Below are 25,670 nucleotides of genomic sequence, written 5' to 3' on the forward strand. Positions count from 1 at the left end.
ACGCTGCTTCCTACCTACCGACAGTTCCGGCTGCTGCTGGGACCAAAGGGGCTGGCGCGTCTGCACCCAGCGTCGCTGGCACGGTCCTCTTTAAGCCGGCATCCACGGCAGCTTCGTTTCGCCGAACATCTCGCCTCGCCATCGCGCAAGCGCTTTCCGCGCTGCCTGGAGTCGAGGAGGTGCGCGTGAATACGAAAAAGAACATTGTGGCGACTGACGCCGCAATACCCGCGCGGCTACAGTTCCTGCTGGCTACGACCGAGCTGGCCGGGATCGCTGTCGCTGCTCGTCTCCCTGCAGACCGTTCCCAGAGCACGGGCACGGTACATGGCGTCGACGGTGACTTCTCCGACGAGGCACTGTTGGCGGCAGTGACCTCAGTCGTGCCGGTGACTGGGGTCAAGCGGAGCGGTCGCACCCTGACCCCGCGCTTTGCCGCCCCGAGCCCACCGGTCCGCATCCTCCTGTTCCGGTTGCCTTTTGATGTGCGACCGTCGCGGCCTCGGCCCTTGCAGTGCCGGCGGTGTGGGCGCTATGGCCACGCGACATCGGCGTGCAAATGGCCGGAGCGGTGCCTGCGCTGTGGCGGTCAGCATGCGAGGGATCACCAGTGCACAGCCAAGCCAAAGTGCTTCCACTGTGAAGGGAAACACGCTGCCGACGCCCCTACATGCAAGTTGTGGCAGGCTGAGAGGCGCATAGCCACGATAAAGGCTACAGCGCCGACCCACATGCCTCATCGGGAAGCTCGAGCAGCTATGTGTGCCTCCGCCAAGACACAAGCATCTCCCATCACTTCGGGAGTCCATGCACTGGACGCAGGGAGAATCTCCAAAGAGGCGCTCAACATATTGGAGAAAGGACCAATTCCAGAAGAATTAGTGAACCTTATATGGACTCCTGCCCACGAAGGCTTGCCCGGCAATGAGAAAGCGCATGCATTGGCCCGAGAGCTTATTTACCGGTCCACCAATGCAGCCTCTATAGCCAGGGAGCCCCTACAAAAAGAGGAAGGTATAAACACTTACAGCGAAATTCTCGATTATTATAGAATGGGAAGGAAAACACTGCCAGAGGCGCATAAGAAACTAAGTAAGCAGGAAGAGATAACATGGAGGCAACTCCAAGCGGGGGTGATCTGCAACCCTTACATTCTGAAGAGATGGCACGATAGCATTGAGGCCATGAGTTGCAAACACTGCGGGGCAAAGGCGGACATGATCCACATACTATGGACATGTCCTAGATACAATAAGCCAGGTAGGGATAGACAATCCTGGGAGACTTTAATGACCAGCTCAAAGGAAGCTGACCAAAGAGAAGTCATCCGCATGGCCCTGGACACCGCTGAGCTCCAAGGAGCATCAGCCAGCTGAAAGGGGAGGAGTAAGCCGAGGAGACAGGAAGACTCTTGCCTCCTTGGGGCTCTTTTTGCGGGTGCAAATAAACGTTATTTCTCTCTCTCTCTCTCTCCATGCACTGGAGACGGCGGCGCGCCCCAGCTATACAGCTCTGGCCACCGGCTCCGCCCAAAGCACCTCGTCGAAAGGAACCCAGCGAGGCCAAGAGAAGCTCGGGTGCAAGGCGGCCCCGGCAAATGCAGCAGGCGCACCCCCAGCCGCAACTGACATGGCGCCGTCCAGTCACACTTCTGAGCAGCAGTCGGAGGCCACCATCCTGAGGCTCCTTCTGCGGGCCATTGCTGACCTACTGCCAGCCGACAAGTTGCGCTCAATCCGCCTCCAGGCAGGTGGGCAGCCTCCTCACATAGCCACCATGGCTAACGCCCCAGCTGGGAACCACCGTCGCCGCCCGAGCGTGCTTCAGTGGAACGCGCACTCGTTGCGGCGGCGACAAGCATACCTGTCCTTGCACCTCCTGCAGAGCGACGACGACGTACTTGCTTTGCAGGAGGTGTACGCGACTGCAGATTTGCGACTACCTGGCTAAGTAGGCTACAGCAGCCGCACTTCGTGCACGCTGCAACTCTGCACGGCGACCCAATGTCTCAACAAAGAACATCCACAGGGACTTCCCCGCTGTGCGGTGTACGTGCGGGCGGGTGTGCTGCAGGCTGAGGTCGATGTGGCGGATCTGACTGGAGGACCGCTGGAATGCTGTGCTGTTCGTGTGCGTCTTGGAGGCATTGACACCACTGTGGCCAGCGTGTATATCCGACCGGCCCTGGGATCCCTCGTGCCTGCTGCAGCTAGCGCGACGTTTCGGCAGAGACTTCGTCCTCTGCGGATACATCAATGCTCACCACACCATCTGGCGCAGTCGCCGCAGCTGCGGGCGAGGTAGCAGTGTTGTGGACGTTGTTAACCAGCTGGGTCTGAAGGTTCTAAATACCGGGGCTCCCACTTTCGTCCGGCGTACATCCCGTGCCATCAGCACGGCAATTGACGCGAGCCTGGCCACTGAGGGCGGCCAATACACTTGGACGCCGCAACCGGACACCTGGGGGTCCGACCACTTCCCTATTGTGCTGGCCCCGTTCAGGGGCGAGACACCCAGGACGCGCGTGTACTGTCGATTGGAGTGCTTTCCGTAAGCTGTGTCAGCAGGACACCAGTACCACGGACTTCCTGCAGCTAGTGGCGGACAGCGGCCGCGCAGCCACAGTCTGGTCCACTGCGCAGGAGGGCCAACCAGCACCAGACATTCGGCACCTCCAGCTAAGAGCTGCCAGGCGCAGGGCTGAACGTAGAGCACGCGAACCAATCAGGCGGAGCACTGGACGGAACACCGTCGCATCAACGCCGCCTGTAGACGACACTCCCGGCAACGCAGGCGCCAAAGCTGGCAGGGCATCTGTACCACGATCAGGGCGCCGGATGAAGCTCGTGCCTGGCGCCTGCTGAGGGCCTTGCTGATAGGACTTCGTGTACAACGACAGGTGCTCTCAGCAGTCATTTCCCTGGGCATCTCCGCATCTACTCTGGCGGAGTTACTAGCCGACCGGTTTACCGCCCGACCCCTGGTACAGCGAGTCCTGCCTCCGCCAGCTACTGGGCCTCGGTACCTTCCCCCCACCTGTCACCATCCGGAATGGGTGCTTGAGCAGATTAATGCTCGTTGCTGCGAGCCCATCCGGGTGCATGAGCTGAAGGCCGCCCTAGGACAAAGCAAGCGACGGAGCGCTCCAGGAGCGGGTGGAATCACGTTCCAGATGCTTCGGAATCTGCAAGATGCAGAGCAAGACCGTGTCCTGGAGTACTTCAACACCATTTGGAGCAGTGGGGCTCTCCCAGACAGCTGGCTCACCACGGTGGTGGCGCCAGTCCTTAAGCCACGGAAACCTGCGGCGGCACCCTCCTCGTACAGGCCGGTGTCTCTCACCTCTGCCGCCTGTAAGGTGATGGAGAGGATTGTCCTGGCACGCATGGAGTGGATCGCCGCGCAGTGCACTACTTCCCGGAGCAGCAGACAGGCTTCAGGCCCACCGCTGCACTGCCGACTCCATCGCCGATGTCGTGGCCACACTGGAGGATGCAAAGAAAAGTGATGACGTAGCCCGTCTCGTGCTGCTTGACGTGCAGAGCGCCTTTGACAGCTTGCCCCACGAGGTCATCGAGGGCTCCTTAGACATCCTCGGAATCATTGGCAGCCTCAGGCGCTTTCTCTCTGTCTGTCTTACGGGAAGAACGTTCCGAGTACAAGTGGGCCAGGCAGTCAGCACCCCTCGAGTCATCGCCACCGGCGTGCCGCAGGGATCGGTGCTGAGCCCGTTTCTGTTCAATGCAGCCCTGGCAGGTCTGCCAGCCGCACTACCGGCAGACACCCGGTACCACACACAGTGCTCCATCTACGCTGATGATGTGGCGCTCTGGGTCCGGGGACCAAGGCGGTGCCTTCCAGCCGTCCGGAGATCACTGCAGGGGGCCCTGGACGCAGTGGCAACATTCCTCGGGAGCATCGGTTTAACCGTCTCTCTTGCAGAGACGGAGGCCCTACTGATACACCCGAGGTCTGCCTCCCGCCTCAGCGTCCACCAGTTGAGAATCGGCACCGACCCCCTTCCGTGGAAGCAGACTGACTTACCTTGGCCTCACCATAGACCACCGGCTGACGTGGATCCCGGCTACTAAGGCCCTCAGCGCCAAGGTGCGCCGTGTACATGCAGCCGTGGGCCCACTCCTTCAAGGAGGCCGAGGATGCTCCACCAAGTGGGCCCTGCGCCTGAACAAGGCTGCAGCAACATCGTCCTTGTTGTATGCCCTGCCGCTGGTTTCCCTGACGCATGCCAGGAACGCACAACTAGAGGTTCTGCACAGGACGGCCATCAGAAATGTCCTGGGGCTTCCAAGGCACTCCAAGATCGCCGCAACACTGGCTGAGGCCGGCGAATGGCCACTGTCACTGCTCATGTTGCAACGGGGACTGGGGCATATTGACAGGCTACATCGCGCACCAGATGGCCAGGCTCTCCTAGACCGGCTCCGGAGCCTGCCGGCTTCACGTATGGGCAGCCTGTGTCGCCTCTATGAGGAGACAGTTCCCCAACTACCTGTGGCAGTGGCTCTTCCTCCTCCCCATCACGAACCTCCGGATGTGCACCTCTCCCTCCAGGGGATAGCCAAGCGGAGAGCACCAGCCGCAGCCCTGCAGCAGGCGGCAGCCTGCAAGCTCCAGGAGGTGTTGGAAGGACACCTGCTGGTGTTCACGGATGGTTCAGTCCTCCCCAGCGGGTCGGCAGCAGCGGCTTGCACAGTTCCAACTCTCGCCTGTCACAGGCAGTGTAGGTTCCCGTTTACAGCAAGCTCTACTGCAGCTGAGCTCGCGGGGCTGCACCTGGCTGCCGACCTCCTTGCTTAGCACCTTCCCCAGCAGCTGGTGGCGGTGGTGTGCGACTCCAAGCCAGCGCTCCAGGCCCTCGTCAACCCACGGCGGGCAGGACTTACAGTGGTGCTGCTGCTTGCCTAGTTAACGCCTCTAGCCACTGCCGGAATCCCAATATCCTTCCACTGGTTGCCCTCACATGTCGGGGTAGCCGGTAACGAGGAGGCGGATACCTACGCCAAAGCTGCCCATCATGACGTAGTCCCGGTTACCAGAGCGGTAGCGGCTTCTAACTACACGAGACATCGGCTACGGTGCCTGCTCACCTCCATTCACCAGGACCCCCAAGTGGCTAGTGACAGGGCCGCCAAGCCGCTTCCAGAGAACGGCCTCTCCATAAGAGACCGTTCCACACTCCTGCGCTTGCGGACTGGCTGCACCTGGACTGAGGCCCGGCTGTACGCTAAGGGCCGCGCCATGTCACCTGCCTGAAAGAGGTGCGGGGAACCCGAGACTCAGGAGCACCTTCTCTGTACCTGCCCATCCTTGGCGCAGGAACGCTCCACAGTGATCAACACCTACAGACGCCACGGCCTTCCAGCGGCCACAGAGACTGACCTGGTGTTCCCGGTGTGCCCACAGCTCCCTGCGCTGCGAAGCCTGTTGGAGTTTATAAGTTCCACGGGAATAGACACTCTATCAGCGCCCGCTACAACGCTGGCAACCTTACTGAGGACTGCCACCTGTCGCGCATAATGGACTTTATAGGCCACATCCTCCCTTTCTCTATCATCTTTCACTTCCTACTCCCTCTCCCCTGACGACGCTTCGCCGTGCTTCATCACGGGTTGCAGAATCAAGCGTCCTTCCTTTAGACCACTAGAGATTTGGACCGAGTTCCTTGCTGGCGCACGCGGGACTGAACCGCGTTCGCCGGCGCACCCTCACGCGCTTTCACTCATACGGAACCTGACGGCGACGATGACAGCCGAAATCCGCCTGGATTGTCAATATAACTGCTATCGCAATAAAAGCGGTTGAGGAAATCCTGCCAGTCTTTTATTTTATTTATTTTATTTACAAATACTGCTATCTCATTTTAGAGACATAGCAGAGGTGGGTTACATAACTTATAAACATAACATGTCAACCAACGTGGTTAGGCAGTTCTTTCTGAAATTGATTAGTCGGCAATGAACGCAGAGAACCATCTAAGTTATTCCATAATTCAACAGTGTGTGGAAAAAAAGAAAAATTGTAGCAATATATTTTTGGAACGAAGGGATCTATGTTTAATGGGTGAGTACGTCGGGTTACTCGCGCAGTAGATGTGGTTAGCGAGACAGGCGCTTCAACGTTAGATGATCCGTGAACGATTTTGTGCAGTAGGATTAGGCGGTCACACGTGCGACGAAACGACGATGGGTCCAGTGATAAAGCATGTGCATGGGATGACGGTGAAAACATACGGTCGTAACGGCCATAAATAAATCTAACAGCTTTTTTCTGAATGAATTCTAATTTAGAAATATCCTGTATGCGATAAGGCGACCACACTACAGAAGCATACTCCCAAAACAGGTCTAATCAGTGATTTATAGGCCGTAAGCTTGCACTCTTTAGTGCCGTGTTTTAAAGTTCGTTTTAGGCACCCTAGTTTTCGCATCGCCTTAGAGCAGACTATATTGATGTGATTATGCCAACTAAGGTTAGTTGTGATAGTAAGTCCAAGGTATTCGAACTCGTTAACTTCGTTAATACTGTATCCTTGTGTGCTATACGTAAATTTTAGGGGCTCTTTCTTATTATTAAAAGACATTGCCACAGTCTTGCTGAAGTTAATGCTCATCTGCCATGTCTTACTCCAGTCTGAAAAGGATGAAAATACGCTATTAAGCACTTCTTCATCACGAAGAGTACGAATGTTAGATCACACAATCATCTGCATAAAGACGTATTTTCACTTGTGTGTTTCTGGCTACTTCAATAATGTCGTTAACATATATGATGAATAGGAGTGGCCTGAGAACTGAGCCCTGCGGCACCCCTGACGTAACCTGGGCTATAGAAGAGGTTTTGTAATTAAATGTGACGGATTGGAATCGGAGGTGCAGGTAATCGGATATCCAGTCAATTAGTTTATTACCAGGAAAGATTGCAGCAAGTTTTATAAGCAATTTTTTATGGCTTACCGTGTCAAATGCTTTTGAGTAGTCGATAAAGATCGCATCAAGCTGACCGCGGTTATTAAGTGATGTATCTATGTCATGTGTGAATTCTAATAACTGCATTGTTGTAGAAAATCCTGCTCGAAAGCCATGCTGCTGTGGAGACAGGAAGTTATTTGCCGTTAAATATTGAATGATGTGCTTATGGATGATGTGCTCGAGTAGTTTGCAACACGTGGGCAGCAACGATATAGGCCTGTAGTTAGTGATTAGCTGTTTGCTGCCAGATTTGAAGACGGGAATAATGTTAGCTTGTTTCCAAACACGAGGAACTGTCGACATCTCAAGAGATTTGTTAAATATAATTGTCAGGTACCGGGCGTTCCATTCAGAGTATCGCTGTAAAAATTTGTTTGGCACTCCGTCAGCTCCAGAACTTTTTGTATTATCAATTGTTAGTAATAAGTTGAGAACACCAGTGTAAGTTATAACGAGAGTAGAAAGCTCTGGTAAAGTGTTGTTGACGCAAAAAGGGGGATCGACGCCGTCATCCCGACAAAATACAGATTGAAAGTAAGTGTTGAAAGTTTCAGAAATAATCACCGGATCAGAGCAAGGGCGATCGTTTATGGTGAATGATTAAGTGTCGTGAGCAGCCGGAAGCACCGTTTTCCAAAATTTTGATGGGTTTTCTTTCAAGAATGTTGATAACGTGGTGTCGAAATAAAAGTTTCTGGCTTCGTACATTTTGGTTTTTAATTCGGACTGAAGCAGGTGCAGTTTTGAGCATTGGTTGCTCCGACTCGCATTTTTACGTTTGCGGAGCCTCTTGATGCGCCTGATAAGATGAATAATGTGCCTATTATACCAAGGGTGCCTCGGGTTGCGTTTCACACACTTTTTGGGAACAAACAGCGAGATGCATTTCTTAACAATAATGCAAAACATATCAAACAACTCGTCCACACTGCAAATACTGCTACATTGAAAAAAACCGTCATAGGAGGATGCGAGAATATCAACAACGGAATTGTCATCAGCATGGGCGAAAAATTGGAGGCCGCTTAAGCTTCGTCTTCAAGAGTGGAACGCGACAGCGTTCCCGTCGACCCGCCAAGGGCTGTAAGACAATGGGCTACGGCGCAGCGACTACGCGCCCCGCATCGGACGCGGTGAGCGTCGAGCAGCGCCGCGTTCGGCGCGGCAACGAAATGTGCGCCTGAGCAAGCGACGCACGCCTGAGCCTTAGAAACAGCTCGTTTCTAAGGCAACACCGCATTCATTAGAGAGGCTTTTGTACAGCTTTGAAGCATCGAAGTCGTGGCTGAGTGTGGGCGTCTTGGCTACTGAAGTGGAAGGACGTGCGTTTCATGGGCTCCCAAGGAGCGGTGGTTGTGGCTAACAGCGGCCGCGGTGACAGGATCGACGGAATGGATACCGAGGGATACGAAGTGGTTTTGCCTACTCTGCCATCAGGTCGTAGTGTTTTGAATACTTTATTTTTGCACGCGGATGTCCGGTCGAGGCCTTACCGAGTCGAACATTTCCGGGACACGTTGGCGCGTCTTGGTTTGCTCCCCGATGTGGTAGCGTTGGGGGCATATCAGATGAGCCACGTATGGGCTGTGACTTTCAAGAGCACGGAAGGGATAAGGAAAGCTTTGGCATGCGGCGAAATGAAGGTGAAGGGCCAACGTTGTTTGGTTATTGATCCGGCAAACCAGGACGTGCGTCTGAAGCTTCACTGGCTTCTTTTAAATGTGGCTGACGATGATGTGCGTGTAGCGCTTGCTCCGTTCGGAAAGGTGACCGAGGTCTCGAAGGAAAAGTGGAGAGTTCAAGGTATCCAAGACAAGGGGTCGACGACACGCCTCGTGCGCCTCAAGCTCCATAACGGCATTAAGGTTGATGACCTTCCACACCAGCTTCGCGTAGCCGGTGACATGGCCCTTCTAGTCGCTCCCGGTAGAGTGCCACTGTGCCTGCGGTGTCGCAGTAAGGGCCATATCAGACGAGAATGCCGAGTTCCTCGCTGCACGCACTGCCGTCGTTTTGGACACGAAGAATCTCAGTGCGTGAAGACGTACGCAAGTGTTGCGGGGCCGGTTGGTGGAGAAGACACTGCGGAACTCGTCATCGACGAGGCTGACGCTGAAGAAGCCGCAAGCGAAGCAACGTCGAAGCTCGAGGAACTTGATGCGGCAACGTTAACCCCGCCCGACATGCCCCAAGACGCGAGTGTTAACAAGGAAAGCCGAAAGCTGAGCGATGCAGCTGGCGACGTCACCGGCGTCGTGAAAGTGCAGGATGCCTCAACGCCGTCGAAGTTACCTGAGGAGCCAGCAGTCATGGAAGTAAGCGAGGGAACAAGCGGAGCCTCAGTCTCCAAGCGCGGCCACGACGCTACGCTGGACGAGCATGAGGCCCTGGCTGCAAGGATCTTGGAAGGACCACCGCCAAAGGCGGCGAGCATTCGGCGGTCAACGCTGAGGGCGCGTCCGAACATACCTCCGGACCGGAGGGCGGCGGAGACGCCGCCGACGTAGCCGCGAGAGCGTATGCTTCGCGGCGTCTCTTCTAGTCTACGCAGTGACCAAGCCAAACTCAAGGGACGATGGAATGCCATGACGGGGACATCAACTGTACCTTCCTAAGGCTGCCATGGCAGCTGCGGAAGGTTTGTGCAAAAGGCGAAAGCAGCTTTGGCCACAGATACATGAGGTGGGTACCATGCGGTTCGTTTGTCCTTCAAAAAACATAACAATGGCTCAAAACACTGCACTTCGTTTTGCTACTATAAATGTCCGCGGTCTTTGTGCCAAAAAGCGGCAATACCAGCTTAGCCGGCTTTTTTTTAGAAACAGATGTTGATATAGCAGCGGTGCAGGAGACAAAGATAGAAACTGAGGAACAAACGGATCGCATGGTGCTGCAGTTTCGCAATAGATACAATGTTTGTGTATCACATGCTGTTGGGACTTCCGCAGGGTGCGCTATCTTCATTAAAAACAACCTGGGAATTAGAGAAGAAGGGGTCTTTTCTTGTGAAAGTGGAAGACTGGTTTTCGTGGATTTTTTCTTTTTGAGTGTAGGTTGGCGCGTGATATGTGTCTACGCCCCAAACACTGAAAGTGAGCGTGTGCCTTTCTTTGAAACAGTAAATCAGCATTTACAGTGTGACAGGAAAGTCGTATTGCTAGGAGATTTTAATTGTGTATGTTACGCGGCCGATCGAGTGAAAAACCTCCCAGTGCGTAACAAAAGTGCTTTACTTTTAAACACACTAGTTCAAGAATCTAATCTGGATGACGTCGGTAATTTCCTGTGTACTACCGGCACGCCTGCATTCACACATTTTCAAGGGCAAAGTCACGCAAGGCTAGATAGAGGGTATGTCGCACTGGAGCTTGTTCCGATGTGTGGCAGCTATAGTGTGAAACACGTCTCGTTCAGCGATCACAGCCTTGTAACTTTTAGTGTAGGTACCAAAGAAAGAAAATCGAAGTTTAACTGGAAGTTGTGGAAGTTCAACGGTGGGCTGTTAATGAACGAATCCTTTTGCGAAAGCGTGACGCAAAAGTTAGATAATTTGATCGAAGCCGAAGATGGCAACGTGCTAGAATTATGGGAGAACTTTAAACAAGGAGTCAAGATCAGTGCTATAGAAGAATCCAGTAAAGAGAAATTTATTAAAAGGAAAAAAGAAAATGAAATGCAACGTGAGCTTGATTTTTTGTACACCGTGGAAAGCGCGAGACCCGGGAGCCGACCAAAGGAGATAAGAGAACTGAAAAGCCAGCTTGAGCTTATCGAAGAAGAGAAGTTCAAAGGAGCAGTTATAAGGGCACGAGCTGAAAGGGCTTGGCTAGGTGAGACACCCACTAAACGAGCCTTATCTGACGAAAAGGCATACGCGAGGCGAAATGAAATCAGAATGATTCAATACGAGAACGAGATCACGAGCCAACCTCAAAAAATTGAAGAGGCGTTTCTTGATCATTATAGCAAATTATTCGGGACTGTTAAAGACGTCACAGAAGAATTCAAGACGGACTTTTTGTCAAACATGCCGCAATTAGAGGAAGACATTCAAAAGCGTCTGGAGTGGCCTCTGAGCATCACCGAAGTGGAAGAAGCCATAGATGATTTAGTTGTAGGCAAGTCTCCGGGACCTGATGGACTCGGAGCGGCTTTTTATAAAGCCTTCAAAAGTGATGTCAGTGAGATCCTGTTACGGTTGTTTAAGGAGGCCTATGCGCAAAAACAGGTTCCCCCTTCTTTTCGGACATCGCACGTAGTCCTGATACCGAAATCAGAGGACCCAGAAAAATTGTTAGCTGTTGACGCTTACCGGCCGATATCACTAATGAATGTAGACTATAAGATATTTACAAGAGTGCTGGGAAAGCGATTACAGGGAGTGGTGACCAGAATAGTAGGGTCGCATCAAACATGCGGCATTAAAGGAAGGTCTATCTACACAAACATTCATATTGCCAGAAGCATTTTAGAATACTGTAATGACCTAGGTGAACAGTGTGCCATGTTACAGTTAGATATGCAGAAGGCTTTCGACCGTGTGGCCCATAAAATTCTTTTCAGTATTCTAGAACACATACAGGTAGGGGATTTGATCTTGGATGGGGTAAAGATGTGCTATCAAGACTGTACCGCCAGCCTCATTATAAACAAGGAGGTTACCAAATCCTTTAGTGTCCGGTCATCTGTACGCCAGGGGTGTGGTTTGTCGCCTCTTTTATTCGCAATTTACCTAGAGCCGCTTTGTAGGAAAATCAAGAATGACAATAGAATATCGGGTTTCATAGTGCAGTCCGCGGAAGTGAAAGTGCTGGCATACGCGGATGACATCGCGTTGTTTTGTCGGGATAAAGAAAGCATCGAAATCGCGGTCGCAGAGGCTTTATCATACTGCAGAATGACAGGCAGTGCTATCAACTTTATGATAACTCCCTAGGGGTATGGATCGGCAACTGGGAAGACCATCCGAGTACGTTTGCAAATATCCGCTGGACAGTCACGCCGGCAAAGTACCTGGGGGTGCCGCTTGAGCACTACCGTGACGCCGTTGATTACTGGAATGCCGAAACTGAAAGGGTTCGTGAAGGTACACTTAAATGGGGAGGCCGCAATTTCTCTATGTTTGCTCGTGCGACAGTGTGCAACCTGTTTGCCGTTGCCAAAATTTTTTACGTGCTCCAAGCGTTGTGCATGTCAAGGGCTAACATACAACGTTTACACAGAGTACTCCCAGTGTTTGTATGGGGTTCAAGCTGGGAGCGCACCAGTCGCACTAATCTCTTTCGTTCGGTTAAAAATGGAGGATTAGGTCTGGCACATTTGTTCATTAGGCAGATTGTGTTGCGGTTTGTTTTCTTACGGGACCAAAATGACCCATTTTTATTAACTATGTTTCAGACAAGGCTGAGCGAAGCTATACCCGAGTTTATTGTATCGTCACATCGGTGCAGTCAAGGCAGAGCGCGTGGTTTCCTAAAAGAGGTAGTCTTGGCGTTTCAGCTGTTAAAGGTTCGGTTCTCCATGGAATACCTAAGTAGGGTACCACGAAAGCGCTTATATAAGGACCTCGTAGACACAATGTTGCCGGTGCCATTGTATCGCTCGATGTTCTGCATTGGACCTGAAAAGGACGTACTAAAAAGAGTAAAACGAATGCCAGTACGCCCATCGGTAAAGTCCTTCTTTTTCCAGCTCCGCACCAATACTTTACCTGTGAAACCGTGGCTAGATGAAAAAGGTCTTTCCGTGCCTTGGAGCGTCAACTGTTTACTATGGCGGAAACCCGAAACAATAGAACACATTTTTCTAGACTGCTCGGATGCTGTGTTCCATTGGGACATATTACAGAGAACACTAAAGAAGGACTTGCCGATTACACCATATGGGATTCGTTTCTTGCCTACTCTAAATGAAGACAAAGTACCCTATGACATGTTCATGCTGGTGTCCTTACATAGCTTATGGAAAACTAGAATGGCCGTGAGACATGCCGAAGTAAATGCCCGGCCTGTTAGAGAATACTTCATTGAAAGCATTTGTCATATTAAAGAAATGTATAATTTGCAAAAAGAAAAACCAACATGGCTCAGTGTGATGACTGAGCTAGCGAATTTTAAGCGATTTTAGCCCTGTGACTGTCAACCAATGGCAGAGATGTTGTCGTGACCGTTGTCTATTGTTAAAATGTCTTGTTTTGTAGCCTTTTTGCCATGTCGGTAATAAAGACAAAAAATAAGTCGTGGCTGAGTGGTAGCGTCTTCGTCTCACACTCCGGAGACCCTGGTTCGATTCCCACCCAGCCCATCTCGCAAGTTGTTTTTTATTCATGATGTGCCTGCTGGGATTTATCGCTCACGGCCAACGCCGACGACACCGACGCCGACTTTTCTGCGACACGAGCTCCTTAACGCTGTCGCGTTAAAATCGTTAACAATACGAAAATCAGGTCTGTTGCGCTCACAAGTGACATCAACTTTCAGCAGAACTCCCTTGTGATCTGACAGGTCTTCTATGATTTGGCAGTCATATCCGTTTTGTAGTAACTTCTGGTTAAGAAAAATCAGGTCTAGGATCGAGCTTTCGCGCGTAACGCCACTAAAAATCTGTGTCAGATCTAACGACAAAACCAAGTCAATAAGCGAGTCACAAATCGGCCTGTCGCGACCATACGAAGCCAATGTGCTCCAGTTAATACAATGTGTATTAAAATCACCAGCAAGGATCAATTTACAGTCGTGAAGCTTGTGTTTTAATATATAATCGCAACAATCTGGAAATATATTTTTTTCAGAATCGGGAGGTCGGTATAAAGCGCCAGCAGCCACCACAAGATCACCTATATATAATTTGCACCATACCGACTCGGTGTTAGGAAGACTCGGTAGCACTACAAAATCAATGGCTTTCTGAATAAATAAAGCTACTCCGGTACCCCTGCCACATAACCTGTCACATCGCAAAACAGAGTAATTAGGAGGCACGAACCCGCCTTCCGTGACGGAGTCGTTTAGCCAGGTCTCAGTGAAACAGATCAGAGATGGTTGATGGCACTCAATTAGCCAATTAAAGTGAGATAGCTTGTTCAATAGGCTGCGTGCATTTATGTTCAAAAGGGTTAGGTTGTATATATCACGAAGTCACTCTGTGCTGCTAGAGGGTATGTTGCTGGAAGCTCTGATAAGCGACTTTCTAGTGTCATCCTACGAGTAGCGGACGCCGTCTACTATCAGGGTGCCAAAGCTCAGTCGAACCTTGTTCGCCTTCTTCCTAAGCTCGACCGAATTATCCCACAAAGCTTTGCGGATCTGGCGCACACGGAAAGAAAAATCCTCACTGATACGAGTATCTGACCCTTTTAATTTAAAAGCATTCTTTAGTATCGAAGTCTTCACTCTGTAATCAAGCAACTTAAGTATGATAGGTCTTACCTCCCCATTTTTTTTGTGCACCGAGCCTGTGACAGCACTCAATACAGGTGCATTCTATTTTCAATTTCGTGGAAAAAAGCATCAGCACAGCGGTAAGTAGTTGCTCAGGGGATTCAGCCGATGGCTCAGGCAGGCCATAGATTATTAAGTTGTTCCGACATGATCGGTTTTCTAAATCATCATTTTTTCTGTCCAGTAGTCTGATGGCTTTCCTAAGGTCGTCGACTGTTTCTTCTAAAGTATGCACACGGTGGTCGATGTTAGCGGTGGCCGACGCCCACGCTTCTATCTTCGAGATCCTATCTTCAAATGCATTAATTTTAGCGGTCAGACTTACTCAGTCTTTGCTTATTCGGGTTTGCCCCTCTAGCAGTTCTGTGAGCATACGTTCAGTTTTTGTGTCTGGGCCTGGGTTTCATTCTACATCACCCGACATAATTAGCAAGATGCTCAAGGAATGTAACAAACAAAAAAGGTACACAAAAGGCACTCTGGGTCGGGCAGCAGCAGCAAACAACGATCGTCACTTCTGAAGCAATGTACAGGGTGTCTATTGCTTACCTGCAAGATGAAGCAAGCAAAGTTCAGACAGCCGTTCGCCATGCTGCTACCTGGACCCACTTAAGGGCAGAAGCCGCGAGTCTGGCTTTATATCGTCCGCGGACCACGTGAGCGTTCCAGCAGTAATCTGCCATCGCCAATTTGACCAGCACCGATGAAGATCGTCGTCCTCGATACTCAGGTTCTCATGTGATACGCAATCACACGTGCCGTTGAAGGTGGAATCCAAGTTCAGACGTGCCGGAATGCCACGCAGTCGACAAACTGAAAGAGCATAGTCCTCCGGATAGTGGCGGCCTACGCAAGCAGAGATCTGCATGATGAAGCAAGCAAAGTTCAGACAGCCGTTCGCCATGCCGCTAACGGACCCACTGAAGAGCAGCAGCCGCGAGTCTGGCTTTATATCGTCCGGGGACCACGTGAGCATTCCAGCAGTAATCTGCCATCGCCAATTTGACCAGCACCGATGAAGATCGTCGTCGCCGATACTCAGGTTCTCATGTGATACGAAATCACACGTGCCGTTGAAGGTGGAATCCAAGTTCAGACGTGCCGGAATGCCACGCAGTCGACAAACGGAAAGAGCATAGTCCTCCGGATAGTGGCGGCCTACGCAAGCAGAGATCTGCAAGATGAAGCAAGCAAAGTTCGGACAGCCGTTCGCCATGCCGCTACCGGACCCACCAGTTGAGCTCAACGAGAGCGTATCACAAGGCATGTGTCAAAGTTCACGCCTGCAGGGAGCGCCAGCTGACGCACTCGCAAGCGAGACAGGGTGTTTACTTTCACCGGCGTCAAAAAACTGATCGGCTCTTACGTGTGGACAGAGCGTCACTGGCAGCCGAGCAAAAAAATGACGTCAGCCTAGCTAAATTACATGTAACAGCTAAAGAAGGCATTTCTAGGCGCAATGTCACAATGCACGAGAAAGGGGGATTGTTATCGGCACTACAGAGACCGAAAGGGCAAGATTCTGGATCGGTTAGTCATACCTACTAAGAGCAGGCAGGACCTTTTGGGTCTCTGTCATGGAAATGAGTGGTCTGGACACCTATGCATAAACAAATCGAAAGAAAGATTGCTTGTGGAATACTACTGCCTTAGCTGTTACAAAGACGTAGACAATTTTGTGGGATCATGTGACGCCTGCCAGCGCTCGGATAAACCAGGTGAACCATGGAAAGCTCCACTAAAGGTAGTGCCCTTAATGTCAGAACCTTTCAGACGACTGGTCATAGACACGGTAGGGCCTCTACCAAAGACAAAGTCGGGTTACAGGTACCTGTTTATTGTGCTGTGTGCAGCTACAAAGTTTCCGGAGGCAATCCCTCTCAAGGAACTCAGCTCCAGTGAAGTGGTAGACTCGCTTTTGACAATATTCACCGGAGTCCTGTTGCCGGACGAAATGCAGGCGGATCAAGGATCAGTATACACAAGCTCACTGACTTCTACGTTTTCACAAAAGTGCGGGGTAAAGTTAACACTCACTTCCGTCTATCACCCTCAGTCAGATAGTGTTCTTAAGTGAGTTTTGCGGGCACTCTGCTACAAGCACAAGGCCTGGGAGAATCGTCTTCCTGCTAGTTTGTTTGCTTTGCGAACGGTTCCTCTTGAGGCTACAGTGTTCTCGCCAGCTTAACTAGTGTATGGGGAGGACACTCCATTCCCGACTGAGAATGTTGAGAGATGTGGGAGGAAAGAGGAGAGAGTCAAACAGTGGTGCTAAATCGGTCTAAATCTGCTGGAACGGCTAAGTGCAGCACAAGAACAAGTCGAAAAGAACATGGGCGTGGCAGAAAACAACGCCAAGGTCTATTACGACAGGAATGCAAGGCTTCGAACGTTTAACGCTTGGGACCAAGTAATGATCCTCAGACCTTCAAGAAAGAACAAGCGTGAAGTTCACTGGGACGGACTCGCTAAAGTGCTGCACAAACTTTCACATACTAACTATGCTCTGAAAGTGCCCGGTAGTAGGAAGAAGGTGAGAACATACCACTGCAATTTGGTCAAGCCTTACGTGGAGCGGAACGTAGTTATTTACCATCAAGGAGCCGGATGTAAGACGACCTCCGGCTCAGAAATCAGCCTGGAAGGAGTTGTGAAACACTCGGTAAGCCAATCTTTAACCCGAGCAGCTGGATGCGCTAAATGGGCTGCTAGGGGAACATCACGATAGCTTCATAAATCGGCCATGTAGAACCGCACTAATAACGCGTAAAATAGACCTAACATCAACCGAACCCGTAAGATGCCTTACAGGGTGTCTCCACGACAGAAAGAAACTACGGATGCCGTGATAGAGCGCATGCTAGAGTTGGGAGTTATTGAGCCCACTGAAAGTGACTACACGTCACCGCCAATACTTGTGGAAACCGCTAAGTATCCTCGTCCGCGTTTTGACTACAGAAAGTTACGTGCCATCACCAGAGATCAGTTGTACCCGGTACACAACATTAACGAACGAATCGAAAGTGTCAGCGCTGCTAAATACATTTCGACTCCAGATATCGTGCGGGAATACTGGCAAGTTACCCTGTTAGAAAGTGCCAGTCGCTACGCCGCATTTACCTCACCTGCTGACACTTTTCGCCCTCTCACTCTTAGGTTCGGGCTGAAGAACACGCCGTTTAGCTTCTCTAAGTTGATGGATATTGTCCTAAAAGATTTGCAGGAGTTCGCATTGTCACATCTTGATGAGGTCGCAATTTTGTCTGACAGCTGGAACAGCCCGCATCGCACCTCAAGCCGGTGTTCTCGCCATTGAGGTAAACAGGCTTAACGATGAAGGCAGAAAATGTAGGTTTGGCTGCTTGCAGATCTGGGCCCTGTTGTCAGCCAGGCCACGAGACGGCCGGCCGAGATGAAAACAGCTACGACTGGATATTTTTCACAGCCGCGCACGAAGACAGACCTTCGTTCATTTTTGGGGCTCTTTGGGTACTATGAACGGTACACTCCGAATTATTCGCAAATAGCATGTCCTCTAACGAACCTACTCCAAAAGGGAGCACTGAGTAAGGAGCACTGGGATAAGAAGAGAGAGAACGCTGTCCAAGATTTGAAAAAGTTATTAGTTTATCGTCCTTTGCTTTGTGCGCTAGACTATACAAAGAAATTCACAGTTCAGTGGGACGCAAGCGTCAGGGGAGTGGGCGGTACTTACAGGTCGGCGATGATAATGAGGAACATCCTACCCTCTATTCCAGCCGTAAACTAAATGTAAGAGAGGAAGCCTGTAGCGCTTCCGAGAAAGAATGTGCCTGTTTGGTTTGGGCAGCCCATAAGTTGTCGTGTTACTTGTACGGAGCGAAATTCATCTTCGAGACCTACCACTGCCCTCTGACATGGCTTAAAAAAATGTAAAAAAAATGGCTGCTTGCTCCGATGGAGCTTCATTCTCGAACAGTACAGCTTCTCCGTTAGATATAAGAAGGGAAAGTTGTATAGCAATGCGAATAGCTTGAGCAGGCTGATTTGAAACTCTAAGTTTAGGGATCCCAACAAATTGTTGTTGTTGTTTTATTTTGTTAAGCCAAGACAATCCCCCTTCATTTCACAGGACTCCATCTATGATTGCTAACTTTGTCGGCACGAAATTCCTTGGAAGTTTGCATAGTGAAATGCAGTGTTTGTTGTTTCTGCACTCATGTTTTCTATGAAGCCTAGCGGGTCTAAAGCGAGATTCACGCTACTTTATCGCTGCGCAGAGCCGTGTTGTGGGGTTCGCTTTGCTGCTGCCTGTCATTGTGAGATGTTTTCGGGTGTATGTCAGCATTTCGCAACTGTGGGGGGGGGGGGGGGTATTCTGTAAGAGTCGACCTAGTGGACTGTCCATTTCGGGCGCTGCTGATTGGCTAGGGCCACTCGTCTGCTCCTCTCTCGCACAGCTGCATCCAATCAGCAGCGGCCGAAATGGACAGTCCACTAGGTGTACTTTTCCAAAATACCCCCCCTCCCCCCTGTTTGCTGCAAGCCAAGCATACCCCTTGCCACCAGCCGTTCTCCTCCTGCCCAGTGGTTATCAGCACTAGCTACTCGAGATTTTCCGGGCCATGAAGGAGCTGTTCCGATCGGCCAGCGGGGATAGTGACCTTCTAGTCTTTCCCGCCCCGCTTCGGCGAATCGCTTCGTGAAGTATGCGTCTCCCTCGAACAGACTACCGGCGCCAGCAAGGCGAGGCACGTTTGGCGGACCGAGCATTGTTTGTTGGTTCACTGTCGCCTTCAAATACCAATGGGAGCAAGAAAGAAACTCCTGGGAAAAGGTGTTCTAAGGCAATTCCTCTAGGACAGCGGTAACCGTTATGGTCGTTTGACAAACGCTCCAGCTAACTGCGGAGTCATCCCAGGAACCAAGACGCGTCAGCTTGAGTCAAGCGTGACAAACCCTGTTTACGAGGCTCCCCTCCTTTCTGTGTATGCAGTGAACAAAGGTGCAGGAGTGAGTGTGTGAACCCTCGGCCTCAACGCGGGTCCTTCGACGAATTTGGACGCTCCACATGGACGAAGGTTGGACGGCACTTTCCTTGGTTTAGGAATCTAGGGAGGACACAGAGTTTTTGAGGAGACGTTTTTCTGCTCCTCGGTGTGCTTGACTTCATTCCTGGTAGACTGATGACACATTACGTTCTCCTCTTTTCATGTAGATACTGTAAATGACCCCAGTACTCGTTCTCGGTGAGAACATGTTCCTCCTTTCAAGAACGTCCCTAGTGTGGGTGAGTCAGACGACGGCATGGGCCAGCTACTCGTTTTTACAAGCCCGACCCCAACTGCTACAGTACACACTGTATGTGTTATTCGGAAGTATATGCACACTTCAGTTATCGCTTACGATTGCACTACCTCTGGGACCGGCCAACGAAAGAGTTTATTTTTACCCATGGACACGACAAATGCAGGGGGGGGGGCGAGGGGGTAGAGCTACACAGCTTCGCTGTAAAAATGAGCGGTGTGGATAAACGCATTCCATCGCCACCAAAATGGGGCATTGTGTCGAACTTAGTGTGCAGTATAACATCATATTCTACGAGTTGCGCAACCTCCGACTCGGGCAAACACTGCACGATCTGTCACTTTCGAAGATGACCTGCGTGACGCGAGTTTCAACTTGAGAATAACGCCATTACCCTGCTGAAATCGAGAGTGTGCCATTAGATGATGTCATGGCCTAGCGAGAAGAGCGAACCAACCTTGAAAGCGGCTGGCAGAGCGGTCGAACCGATGACGAGCTCCCGGATGAGCATCTGCGACAGCGCCAAGCTGCTGGCACGAACCTGCGTATATATGACATATATATATGACACATGTGAGGACGACAGTAAGCGCTCTGTTTAACTTAAAGCCCAACCACTGGCACGCGTCGGCACGCTTCCGTGCGCACCAATGCGTCAAAAGCATGGAGGAAAGAAAAAAAATATAGGCATGCATGGCTTGGCTAGGCTCCTATCAAGGGTTGCTAGGTTTTTCTGTCTTACGAGGTTATGCATGGCTCAACTATGCTCATATTCAGCGTCGCCAAGTTTTTTGCGAGTTCATACGCGGTCAAGCTGGTAAGCCACACAAGCCCCAGCAAGTCACACGTATGGAAGACACAGTACGTGCATGACAATTTATTATGTACAGTGCTTCAGTACCATGCAGTCGTCGTCATCGTCGATCCGGTCCTAGTCCTCGACGTCCGAGAGTCATCGTGGTCGTCGTCGTGGTCGGTGGCGTCGGGGAAGGCTTCGCGAAGCGTTTGCAAGGCAAAGCTCTTCTGTTGAAATTTCCGCACTGAGCTCACCGTGATTCACGTCGAACCAGAGCCCGTCACAGACGCGGCAGCTGTGCCCAAACTCTATGCCGAGGAATTGACTCAATATGAACAAATCGGTTCCGTGGGCATCACCTTCGACAGCCACTTTTGCAGGCCTTTTCACCCATGAGGCTATCAACTTCATACACTTCAAACCATGTAAGCACATATGCTGGTCTCCGTTCTGAGCACATCATGGCCGAGGTAGGCCACAAACACAATTTGCCCATGGCTGCAGCAGGAAAGAACGAACGGAGAGCACCAGTCACGGTGGGTGTATACTGGGAGTCTATGTCGCTTTGCGGACTGCAGGAGCAAATGCTTACCTCGAGGGGCTGCTTACCAATGCAACTGACCAGGCACCCACATCCGAGAAACCTAACACAGTTACCACAACCAAGTGGGGCAGCAAAACCAGATTCTGCAATCAATCACTTCAGTGCAGCTTGCGCAAAGACCCAGGCTATTGAGAAAGAAGAGAAATCATCAGCGAGACTAGGAATATGGAAAATGAGAAAGCTTGCATTCAAGAGAGAAGGAACTCTGCTCTGCAAGAATTTAAGGCTAAAAACATCAAGAAAAGTACAACGGTGCGTGGCACACGGTGCGTAGGTTAATGCAAGACACATGCCGATGCTGCATCAGCTATTTCAGGAGAGGAATTGTGCCCGACAACATACACTAGAAGATACTGCTAGAGATATGGTACGCTACCAGGCAGTGATTGGTATTATCGGCGAAGAATCGGTTGACATTTATGTTTGGATAAGGATGAATGACCTCTAACGAGAATGGGCAATTAAAAAGCTTGCATCAATAGAAAAAATTACACTTAGCACAATTGGAATTGACATGGCCAGGAAGATAAGCGCAAACTGACGGAACTCGTTTGGCCAGCGTCGTCGGTACTTGGTCAGAAGTTGCAGGTGCATCTGAACACGAAGAATTTCTAGAAAGTCCTTTTTGAGTTACCTGGGTGACTCGGTCAAATGTCCGTGCTAATGGAATGGTGGCTGAAGCTCTTCTCAGTCTTGACACAGTCCTCTGCAGACTTGAAATCTAAATTCTTCTGCTTGCGCTTCTTTGTTCATGGTGTAAAAGCCTTGCAGATTCGGCTCCAGCCCCTTCCCGTTGGTGTAGACGGGAGCTCCTGTGATGATCAAGATGTGTTTGGCATAGACTCTGTTGGGGCAGAACAGTGACACATCAAATACAGCATAGATTAGCCAAACTCATGTAGTGCTTTCTTTTATATTTGAACCAAATATACTGAACCATAAATATGAAAAAACATTCATATCTGCTGCAATCAAATGACATGTATCTCAAGACTAGCAAGACAATACAGCATATTTTTTTCGGAGAAAAAACTGCAGAAACTGTTCTACAGATACAGGGGTCGCTTGATTCCCTTGCTGTTAAATATGAATCGGTGTCATCGACAGTAACTGCGAACCAGATAGCAGTCGGCGAGCTTGGCACGCAAGTAGATACACTCTACTCTAAGATTGCTGCCCAGGCTGAGTTGCTTGAGAAGGTTGGCTCTGAACTTAGCGAATTAGAGCAATACAGCCGACGCTGCAATTTCGAGATTCATGGCCTGCAATATAACCCCAACGAGGATTTGCCTTCCTTCTTGTCAGGACTGGCGGCGAAGCTAAGCATTTCCGAATTCAAACTTACCGATGTTTCTGCTGTGCACCGACTTCCCGCGCGCAGCAATACCATTCCTTTAGTCCTTGTGCAAATGCACACTGTTTCGGCCAAACAGCAATGGCTCGCTGCACGAGGAATCCTACGTGACCTTGCTCAAGACAGTACCTTTCCACGGCTTTACATCAACGATAATCTTTCGCGTGCCCAACGGGAACTGTATCGGCTGGCAAGGCAGAAAGGCAAAGAATCAAAATTTAAATTCGTTTGGACCAAAAACGGCAGGATACTGGCTAAGAGGGATGAAGATGCACCTATTCTGCATATCAATAAGGCATCTGATCTCGAGAGTATTGCATGAGCATGAACAAAGTTGCCTTCAAGACATGTACTAATCTAAACGAGGTTCTTAGTTTCTTCCCAAATCCTAATGGTTGCGCCTTCCGTGCTGTTCACGTCAACATTCGTAGTATTAGAAAACATTGGGACCATTTTCAGGCCTTAATTACTCCTTTCAACTCCTATTTCGATGCGATCGTACTTACCGAGATTAACATACCGTCCGCCTGCATCAATCAGTATCAGATTATTGGATATCAAGTTTTTTCATACACTAGGCCAATTAAAAGGGGAGGAGGCGTGGCAGTTTTCATCCGGGACACATGGGCAACAACTGAGCTGACTTTCTCGTTTTCCCAAGCTGAAATTGTGGCAGTGCGTCTTTGCGCACCTTCCTTGTCACTAATTCTGCTTGCGGTTTATCGCCCACCGTGTTGCAACGGTCGTATATTCCTGGATGAACTTGATACTGCCCTGGCCTCGATGTCGTCAATGGACCATGTTTGCCTAATTGGGGATGTCAACATTGATACGTTACGCCCTTCAGCAACGACAGTTGGCAATTATTTGGACGTGATTTCCAAATGGGGCTTGCAAAACACGATCTGTGAACCTACACGCGAAGAATTTCTTGCTGGTCATCTTGTCACGTCTTGCATAGATCACATAAATATACGTGCACATAACTTAAGTGTCAAATCTGCCGTTATTACAACGAAACTTGCTGATCATTACATGGTCTGCTGCTCTCTAACAGATGACGCTACCAACTTGGTCGCTCCAAGCGAAGTCAAACAAATATCATTTGTTGACCCCTTGGCTTTCGAAAAATTTGTAATGAATCACGACTGGCATAAGTTTTTGATGACTGTTCCTCCAGGCGACGCCTATGACAACTTTGTAGCACTATTCACCGATTTCCGGCTTGCAGCTACACGGGTCTGTAAAATCAAACAACGTAAATTGGACCAAAAATGGATGTCTACAGAAATACTCACGGCAATACAAGCAAAAGACTTGTTATGGGTTCAAACAAAGAGAAGTCCTAATTGTACTGCTTTGCGGCTTCGGTACAAAGAGCTTCGAAATAAGGTGAATGCTATGATACGTCTAGCAAAACGCAATAACTTACGAGCAAAATTCACGGACGCTCGTTGTGACAGCAGGAAAACATGGTCCCTAATTAACAATCTTAGAGGTGGTGATGTAAACGCTAATCGCCATGTTGATCTGATGTCTCATTTTTCTTCAAATGGTACTGACACCGCTAATGATTTTAACTCATTTTTTTCAAAAGTGTCTGGTGTAGCGAGACCACATCCAGATACTTGCACATTGCAAACTAGTATTTCAGAATCCGCCCTTCTTCCCATGTTTTCGGAACATGACCTCAAATCAATCCTTTTCAGTCTAAAACCAAATAAATCTCCTGGAATTGATGGTGTTTCAATATTAGAGCTGCGCAGAACTTTCGAAGCAATAAAAGATGTGCTACTACTCATTTTAAACAATATTATTACCACTGGTATCATTCCCGATAATCTGAAGAATGCCCTGGTCATTCCTCTTTTTAAAAGTGGCGCACGCAACAATATTGAAAACTACCGGCCTATTTCTATCCTTTCATGCATTGGGCAGATATTGGAAAAACATCTGCTCAAGACAATGAGCAGCTTTTTAAGCAATCATGGCGTGTTATCTCCTAGCCAGTATGGTTTTGTGCCGAATCGGGGTACGCAGTTGCTGCTTGAAGATTTTTCCGATACACTAAACTCTGCGTTTGAACACAATCAGATTGCTTGTGCACTGTTTCTAGACGTCCGCAAAGCGTTTGACAGCGTCTGCCATAGTATACTGCTAACCAAACTCTCTTTGCTAGGCTTTCGGGGTGCGTTTTTGCGGCTTCTGAAAAACTTCTTGTCTCATAGGCAACAACTTGTGTCTATTGGAAAATTTCGTAGCAGCCTGACCGAAATTAAAGCTGGCGTCCCCCAGGGTTCAATTTTAAGTCCGTTATTATTTAACTTATATTTTAATGATTTATCTAATGTTGTGAATGTCAAATTATATCAGTATGCTGATGACACTGTCCTTGTTTCACATGCTCGAAGTTACGCTGACGCCATCTCTTCTTTACAAATGGCAACAACAAGAGTGATGGACTGGTTTCAGAATAATGTAGTCCATATAAATGCGTCCAAAACCCAACTAATCTGTTTCCACAACCCTGTCAAGCAAGTTACCCTATCCTCCCCGTTATATTTGCACACATCACATTGCAATCCCTGTTCGTGTGCCCCTGTGCAATACGCTTGTTCAATTAAATACCTTGGTGTCTTTTTTGACAGTGATTTATCCTGGAACTCTCATTTCACATATATTTGTCAAAAACTTCGCGCAGTGTCTTGTGTTTTGTATAACATAAAATTTTACATGCCATTGTCTGTCCGAAAGATTGTAGTACATGCCTTATGCTACAGTGTAATCCGGTATGGGATATCTACATATGGTCATGGCGCTCAACATTTGGTAAGCCGGGTCAACTCCGTCCTTCGTGGCATTCTGAAGCATGTTGCTTATGATGTCTCCCCCAAATCTGATGTGTTCAAAACGTTGTCTTTACCTTATTTCAATTCTTTGCTGCTTGAAACTGTTATCTTAAAACATTTTTGGTTAAGTCAATATAAAATTCCTTATGTGCCTGTCCGTTCCCTGAGACCAAAGAATCCTTACATTACACCCCGCTGTAAGACGAGATATGGTCGAAGACTTCGTAACTACTATGTCCCAGCAATGTTTAATCTACTTCCTCAAAGCATACAAGAAGTGAAAACAAAATATGGTCTTAGAAAGGCTCTTAGACACATGAATGCATGGTTGGAAGCCTGTCATGTGAGTGTAT

General features: G+C 49.6%; 2 protein-coding genes across 7 annotated transcripts in view; one reads left to right on the forward strand and one right to left on the reverse strand.

Annotated features, from left to right (window-relative positions):
* LOC135903402 (neprilysin-1-like) overlaps nt 1–25,670 on the reverse strand; it is a 553,033-nt gene that overhangs the window by 139,616 nt on the left and 387,747 nt on the right. For 5 of the 6 annotated variants that reach the window (XR_011512359.1, XR_011512358.1, XM_065433718.1 and 2 more), the window contains exon 18: nt 20,172–20,255. Coding sequence is in view for 4 of the 6 variants with exons in the window: in XM_065433718.1 (XP_065289790.1) it covers nt 20,172–20,255 (84 nt within the window). In the remaining 2 variants the exon portion in view is untranslated. Of the gene's footprint in view, nt 1–16,989; nt 17,067–20,171; nt 20,256–25,670 lie in introns of those variants that run through there. The other variant, XM_070534628.1, reaches the window with a different exon arrangement.
* On the forward strand, nt 8,268–9,496 carry LOC135903426 (uncharacterized). Its single transcript, XM_065433760.1, has one exon. It carries the CDS (start codon nt 8,321–8,323, stop codon nt 9,494–9,496), a length of 1,176 nt encoding a protein of 391 aa, XP_065289832.1. The 5' UTR covers nt 8,268–8,320.

Source organism: Dermacentor albipictus, chromosome 2 (assembly GCF_038994185.2).
Source record: "Dermacentor albipictus isolate Rhodes 1998 colony chromosome 2, USDA_Dalb.pri_finalv2, whole genome shotgun sequence".
NCBI classification, from domain to species: domain Eukaryota; kingdom Metazoa; phylum Arthropoda; class Arachnida; order Ixodida; family Ixodidae; genus Dermacentor; species Dermacentor albipictus.